Here is a 7,591-nt window from a genome sequence, read left to right on the forward strand (position 1 = left end):
GACAGCCTAGTTTTTATTGAGAAAGTGCACATAGCAAACTTACTCAATTTTCCTTCCAGGACAATCCATCTCGTCTTTGCACTCTACGTGAGAAATTCAGAACGTTTCTCTCCCTTTTTTTTTAGTTTTATTTTTTTGTATTTCAAGTAAATTTTTACTTTCGGTTATTAAAAACTAGCAAATTGTTCATATAATGCTTTCTTTTTTTTTTCTTTTGCCAGAACATATAATGTTTTCTTTTTAGAGAAGAATTTGTATAATAGTAGTAAAAAAAAAGAGAGAAGAAAATAATGTCAAAAGTTTTATCATTTTTTACCTGTCATTAGAGACTTGATTGTAATACTTAACTAATAAATAATGGTGCATGAGGACGAACTAAGAGGTTTTCACTTTCTCCACTTCGTCGAAAGAGCAAAAGCCAAACCCCCTCGTCTTCTCCCTTGCTTGCTCGACTCTCATGGCCCCGAAACGCAAGAAGTGCCCAACTCCTCCGCACGAATCACCGCAGACGGACGCTTCCTCCGGCGAAGAGTCGCGCACCGAACCCGTGCCCCCGAGAGCCGAAGCGCAACGGAAAGTGGACGAGGAAGTTGAGGAGGATGCCGAGGGAGGCAGCGATGAATCCTCCGAAGAGTCGGAGCCTCGGTCTGGATCGGAAGATGGGACCCGCGCTGCCATGCGCGTCGACGCGGCCGAGGAGGGCACGGCGGTGAGGAGGCGGTCGGCCGGAAATCGACGGTTGGAAGAGCAGCCGGGGAAGAGGGCGAGGAAGGACGGCGACGCCGAAGAGGAGGAGGAAGAAGATGAACCGTCCGGGGCGGCCGAGTCCCGCGGTGAAGCGGCGAAGCACGAAACCCTAAAGCCCTCGCGACCGAAGAAGCTCTCTCTGGACCCGGACCCCGAAGACGAGACCCGCACCGTCAAGGCCGTCGCCGCCGGCGAGGAGGTCGCGCCGGCGGCGGAGAATAAGCCGGCGGCCGGATCTCAACAGTTGGAGAAGCGGCCGGCGAAGAGGGCGAGGAAGGGCAGCGACGCTAACGAGGAGGGGGCTGGGGCAGCGGCGCAGCACACCGGAGAGGTGTCGGGGAGGTTTCAGCGCATATGGAGTGAGAAAGATGAGATCAAGCTCCTCCGAGGTATGATCAAGTTTCGCAAAAAGAAGAAGTTAGAGCCCTCGACAAACGTCGGCATATTCCAAGATTTCCTCGACAAGAGATCGGTACGGTTCGACTTCTCTCCCGACGAATCGCAGCTCCTCAACAAGATAAGGAAAATGAAAGTCAAGTTCGTGAATGGATGCAAGACCGGGCGTGTTTGGAAGAAGCCCCATGATCAGATGGTTGCTGAGCTTTCCCGTGTCCTCTGGGGCGGTGGGGAAGTGCACTTGTCTTTGAAGAAGAGTACGACTCCGGAAAGTGCCGGCAAGATTGCTACTGCTGCTGCTGCTCCGTCGAAGCCGCCGGAGGTGTTTGAGGACGGCGATTGGGCCGGCGAATCTTCTCTGTTGGAGCTGACCAGCATGGGGCTGGGCAAGGAAGTTTTGAGGATCGGTATGGGGATGATCGACCGGTCGGAGATGGAGGAATTGAAGGAGAGGTGGCAGCAACTGCGCATGTCCGAGCTACAGGTCGCCAACGATAGGGCGGCGCTCGTGAATCACCAGGCAAGGTTGTTCATGGATCGCTATCGTCGAGCGAAGCAGCGGCAGGTATAGGAGGGAGGCGATTGCGATCCTCAGGTTGTTTTATGATTATGCTTTCTTTTTGTCTCGATCTTTTTACCTTGCAAAGCCGCTCATGTGTTGGTTTCTTGGTTGTTCGAAGCCAGAAAAAGTTAGGAATGGGCGTCCAAAAATCGAGTTAGAGTTCTTCATTTGTCAAATTGTTCCGAGTCTCTCAGGTGCATTGGGCTTTTTGCTGCTCTTCATGGGTGCTTTTGTATGAATGCTAAAAATAGGAATTCAATTTCTAAATGTGCTGAATTATATTGGATGTAGAGGGTGAATTTGTCTATCCTCGGGACTGATTTATGGAAGTCAAAATCTACACAAAATTGTCCAATCGTCACGGATGTTTTGCAAGAGTTCATTATCTAAGATTGAGGTGCTATGTAGAGAGCAAAACGATTACATTTCGAACATCGTGGTGCTGTATTTACAATTTTCTTATAGTTGGTGATGGAGTCGTGATAAGAGGAGCCGATTTGATGATGTGTTGAAGTTTGAAGGCGACGACGGGGAAGCTACATAGGCAAAGGCTTTGACTTCTAAATTGCGTTGGAACTATTATAAAATAGCACCAAAGTAACAAGATGACACTCCTTAGGAGTGGCATGTCAACCCTTATGGCCTTTTTGGCAAAACGTTTGGCTTAATTCTAAAACAAAGTACCAATTTTATTTTGAGTGATAATTTTAATTTAAATATTTTTTTATTTCATAAAAAATCATCAATTTTTACTTACATCACAAATAATTTGAAAATTTAACACTACGGGAGTTAAATTTGGAATTTGTGTAAAAGTTGATTTTTTTTATTGAGAAAAAAAAGCAAGGGGTGTTGTTATTTGATAGAAATCATGACCAGGTGCTTCTTTTTACCTCAAGATTATCTTATTCTAAACAAATCAAATGACCTATGTTTTAACTTTTAAGGACCATAATCATTATATTAATAGAAAAAATTCAGTACAAATGTTTTAATTGAAAAGATGCTGTAAACTCACCTGGCAAGAAAAACCATCTTGTCAAACCTCTTTCCTTCCCGATGGGCACCAAGAATGATGATCAATTCTGACAGAGCGCCTCCATCTCTCCTTAAAAACTATTAAAATTATTTTTATTTTCAAATGAAGAAATCTCAAAAGAAAATTTATAGTTAGTCTATCCCATCCTGCATATATATATATATATATATATATGCTCAAATTGCCCTTAACTAGAACTCCAAGGCAATCCCTGACAGAAAAAATTAATAAGTTCGCTTAAATCAGCTTTTCACCACAAAACAAAACAGTTAACATAGATCAACCGAATTTCAATCTTATATATTATGTGCCTACAACATGTAAACCAAAAAAGAGAAAAACACAAAGAAAGAATGATTAGAGAGAGAGAACCACTTGATATATAAGTGATTTATAAATAAAATTACTCTATAACTAACATCAAAAGAAATTTATGTTAGTTGATTAGATAGTTTTTTTTTTGTGGTATAAAGTTAATTAGATAGTTAAAGAAGTAGATTCATAGTCAAGCTTCTCACGGATCTATTTTTTTTTTTAAAGAAAAGCTTATCCATTAAATAATTTTTTGATAATTTTTTAGAAACTATTATTTTAAAGGCCTTAATAATACAAAATAGACAATGTGAATTCACTTTTCCGGGTTGTAGATTCGAGCATGCTACCACGCTCCATTGTTGATTGTATATTTTATTTTTCCAAGAGCATCTGAATTTTACTCTGGACAATAATTGCTTCTAAGTTCTCACATCATGGAATATGCATTTTATAGTTGGTGGCTGAATGAATGATCTTTCACGTATGGGATCTTATCGAGCCGCTTTATTTCATTTGATTACTCATGCTTATACGAAAGCATTGTTGTTTTTAGGATCTGGATCTATTATTCATTCAACGGAAGCTATTGTTGGATATTGTCCGGATAAAAGTTAGAATATGATTCTTATGGGAAGTTTAAAAAAGCATGTATCAATTACAAAAACATCAAAGGAGAGGCACACTTGAAGATCCAAAGAAAAAGAAAACATTAATACTAAATAAAATAATTTGAAAAACATCTATCGATCACAATGAGCCCGCTTCACCATAAAGAAATAACTTTGGAAAACCAATTTCGATTGCTAAATAAAAATAATAAGAAAAGGAGAGATCAAAGTAGTCCACTTTTATGGTCATTGCTCATTAGAACTGCAATAACTATCCATTAATACGATTTAAATGACTTTTTGATTGATTTAATCTTGAGCTTCTTTCGTAATATATTGGTGCACCGTTTATATCTCTGCCTGCAGACATAGAACTTTTTGCTGCTCCGTAGTAAAACACCAAAGAGAAAGGGGTAAGGATAAAATATTAAACTTATAATCTTAAAAACGAGGAATATTTAAATTGAGAATAAAAGAATACTTGTCAATAGTCATGGCCACGGTTCGGAACCGACCGGTTCCGGTTCTGAACCGGCGGTTCCAGTTCGTGGCCAAGTATGAACCGGAACTGGAACCGCCCATGGCGGTTCCGGTTCCGGTTCCGATTCCGGTTCCGGTTCCGGTTCCAGTTCGGAACCGGTTGGTTCGGAACCGGTTCCGGGCCGGTTCATAATTTTTCTTTTCTGTTTTTTTTCTTTTCTTCCTCCGCCGGCCATAGCCGGGGCCAGAAGGAGGTCGCCGGCCTCGGGCGAGGCCGCCCTCGCCCGGCGTCGGCGAGGGCCGCCCTCGCTGAGGCGGGCGAGGCCGGCCTCGCCGGATCGGGCGAGGCTCGACCTCGTCGGCGTCGGGCGAGGCCGACCTCGCCTGGCGGCGAGGCCGGCCTCGCCACCGGCCGGCGAGGTCGACCTCACCGGCAAGCGGCAAGGCCGGCCTCCCGAGGCCGGCGAGGTCGAACCCTCGCCGGTTGCGAGGCGAGGTCGAGCCTCGCCGGCGTCGGCGAGGCCGGCCTCGCCCGGTTGCGAGCGAGGTCGAGCCCTCGCCCCGATCCTGGCAAGGCCGACCTCGCCCGGCCCAGTGAGGCGGCCCCAGCCCAGTGAGGCGGCCCTCGCCCGACGCCGGCGAGGGCGGCCTCGCCTGAGGCCGGCGACCTCCGCCGGCCCCGGCTATGGCCGGCGGAGGAAGAAAAGAAAAGGAAAAGGAAAAGAAAAAAAATACTGTTCCGGTGACGGAACATTATTCAATATAAATTGTAATTAAAATGTAAATTGTAATCAAATTTGAGGACAAAAAGACAAGAGAGAAAGAGAGGGCTTGAACTTAATAAATTATCATTAAGTACATTACAATTCGTTACAACGATCTATAAAAAAAATGAGCACAATATATATGCCCTAAAATGATCCCAAAACCTAAGCATTCCGTGCACAAGGGACCAGAGGTCACATGTCGTCGGATTATACTTCGGTTTCCCTAAGCTCACGTGGGCGTACCCGGTATGAGAAACAAGGGTTCCCGAAATATTTGCCAACTCCAATAGTTCTTTTACCCTCAATCGTCACTACCCGTTCCAGTACCGGTAGCAGTACCGATAGCGGTAGTATCTCCGTCGTTAAAGAATTCGGATTCATTATTCCGATCTATCTCTTGTTGCCGGTATTGAGCCTTCGTCCAATCAGCAACACAAGCTTGAATCTCCACTGATTCTGGAGCTAATCTTGAACGATGTTCGTCCAAAATATTACCTCCGGCACTGAATGCTTGTTCGACCGCAACTGTGGAACAAGGGGTTGAAAAAATCTGTTTTGCAATAAGAGAAAGGATTGGGTATTGGCTTGCGTGCCTCTTCCACCAATCCAAAATTAAAAAATCTGTACCACCTTCGGATTCAGTAAACTCAAATGAAACGGTTAGATAAATCTCTAATTCAGAAATATTTCCTATTACTCCATTTTGTTTTTTTTTGTCTATGTAATAAAAGTTGGTACCCTCTACTAATTTTACCTGTACTGTCATTTTATATCTCCGTAGATTAAGAAGATCCAATATCACCTAAATTATATTTAGTATAAAATTCATTATATAATTCTATTACTACGTTTTTAACCTCACGTACTATGGTTGTAACATTTATCGCATCATAATATAAACATTGATAATACGTACGAAAAAAATCATTTAAGCCATCCAATTTGCAACGCGGATAAAAAACACAAGCAACTAAATAAATAATGGGAATTTCGCTATAATAATGTAGCCACTTCATTTTCATTGCAACTATAGTATGTTGTAATTCAACATCATTTTCATATTCATCAAAAATTCCGACAATATTAGTACACTCTACTAAAAATAAATGTGTAGTAGGATAATAAACACCGGACAAAGTATAAGTTGCATCATTAAAAACCTTTAAAACATCTAAAATTTTTTGGCAAATATCCCACTCTTGTGGGTATAAATTAATCTGAGGTATATTATTAGAAATGAATGCACATAATAAATCTTTATATGCTAAAGATTCACTAAGCAAGTAGAAAGTAGAATTCCAACGAGTTGGAACATCTCTTGGAAATCTTTTTGGCTTTTTGCCATTTTCTCTACAAAATCTACCCCATTCTTTCATTTTTTGGGGATGTTTCCATAAAAATTGAATCGCCGTTTTTATTGGTTGAAGAAAAATATCAAGAGTTTTCAAACCATCTTGTACACATAAATTTAAAACATGACAAGCACATCTAACGCGAAAAAATTTTCCGCCAAAAGCGGGTTTACAAATATTTTCTAAATCGGCAATTGAAGCGGTATTTGCTGCGGCATTATCAAAACCAATTGAAAAAATTTTGTTAAGCAAATAATATTCTTCTAAAACTTGCCTAATTATTCTATAAATATTATTTGCCGTATGCTTATCATTGAAAACTCTAAATATAATAACTCTTTTTTGAATACTCTACTCGTCATCTATCCAATGACATGTTATGCCCATGTAAGAATGATTTTGCCAATGATCACTCCAAATATCACTACCTATATGCATGCATCTATTAAATTGCATAAAAAAGTTTTGTAAATCTTTTTTTCCATTTTTGTAAAGATCTTTAATTACTCGTTTAGTTGAATTTCTAGGAACACGTTTTACTTGTGGAGCACATGCTTTTTGTACAAATTCATTAAAACCAAATCTTTCTCCAAAATTAAATGCTCAACGGAAATAAATTTGCCTAATTCTTCCTTATAAGTTTTTTCATTAAAACGAAATAAAGGGGAAGTGTTAGGATTGACGTACCCGGAAATTTGTTGTTGCCCGATATCGATTCCCGTTTCGGTTGGATGTTTGCTCCTAAGATGTCGTTTAAATGTTCCATATCCTTGTCCACCTGTATATTTATATATTTTCCCACAATATTTACAAATTATATCATACTTTTTTTGACCAATATCAAACATTTCCATTTTCGTGAAGTGATTCCAAACGTCAGATGTAAATTCTCGTTCCGCTTCCTTTGTTGTAATATTTCGGCAGGAGGATGAAAACTTTCTTGCGTCGGGACGCGCTCCACATCGGGAAAAATGTTGATTTCATCATCTTGAAAATCTACATATTCACGAGGATCAAAAGAATGATGGGATTCCGTCATGATATTCTTACCTTTGCCAGTTGGCACTCGACTTCCACTTGCCATTTTTTGAGTAGATTGAGAGAATTGAGCGGATTAATTGGGAGAATTAAGAAAGAATTGCGTGGATTGAGAAAATTGATAGAATTTAAGAGAATTTGAGAGAATTTCGAGTATTGAGAAAATTTGAGACTTGAGAGAAGAGAATTTGAGAGAATTGTGAGTATTGAGAGAATTTGAGAGAATTTATAAGAAAAAAATGAGAAGAAAATTTAGGATTAAAAAAAAAGAAAAGATAACCGTTGCA

The 7,591-nt window shown here is 40.8% G+C and overlaps 1 protein-coding gene across 1 annotated transcript; it reads left to right on the top strand.

Annotated features, from left to right (window-relative positions):
- The first annotated feature begins 396 nt into the window (after nucleotides 1–396).
- On the top strand, nucleotides 397–2,014 carry LOC115689346 (probable transcription factor At1g61730). Its single transcript, XM_030615353.2, has one exon. It carries the CDS (start codon nucleotides 458–460, stop codon nucleotides 1,712–1,714), a length of 1,257 nt encoding a protein of 418 aa, XP_030471213.1. The 5' UTR covers nucleotides 397–457; the 3' UTR covers nucleotides 1,715–2,014.
- Nucleotides 2,015–7,591: the final 5,577 nt, after the last annotated feature.

The sequence above is a fragment of the Syzygium oleosum genome, unplaced genomic scaffold (assembly GCF_021117445.2).
Source record: "Syzygium oleosum isolate NSW1041296 unplaced genomic scaffold, Sole_v2.1 Sole_v2.58, whole genome shotgun sequence".
Classification (NCBI taxonomy): Eukaryota; Viridiplantae; Streptophyta; class Magnoliopsida; order Myrtales; family Myrtaceae; genus Syzygium; species Syzygium oleosum.

Bases quoted from the DNA above. Each gene is read 5' to 3' on its own strand.
- LOC115689346 (XM_030615353.2), top strand. From the start codon at position 458: ATGGCCCCGAAACGCAAGAAGTGCCCAACTCCTCCGCACGAATCACCG.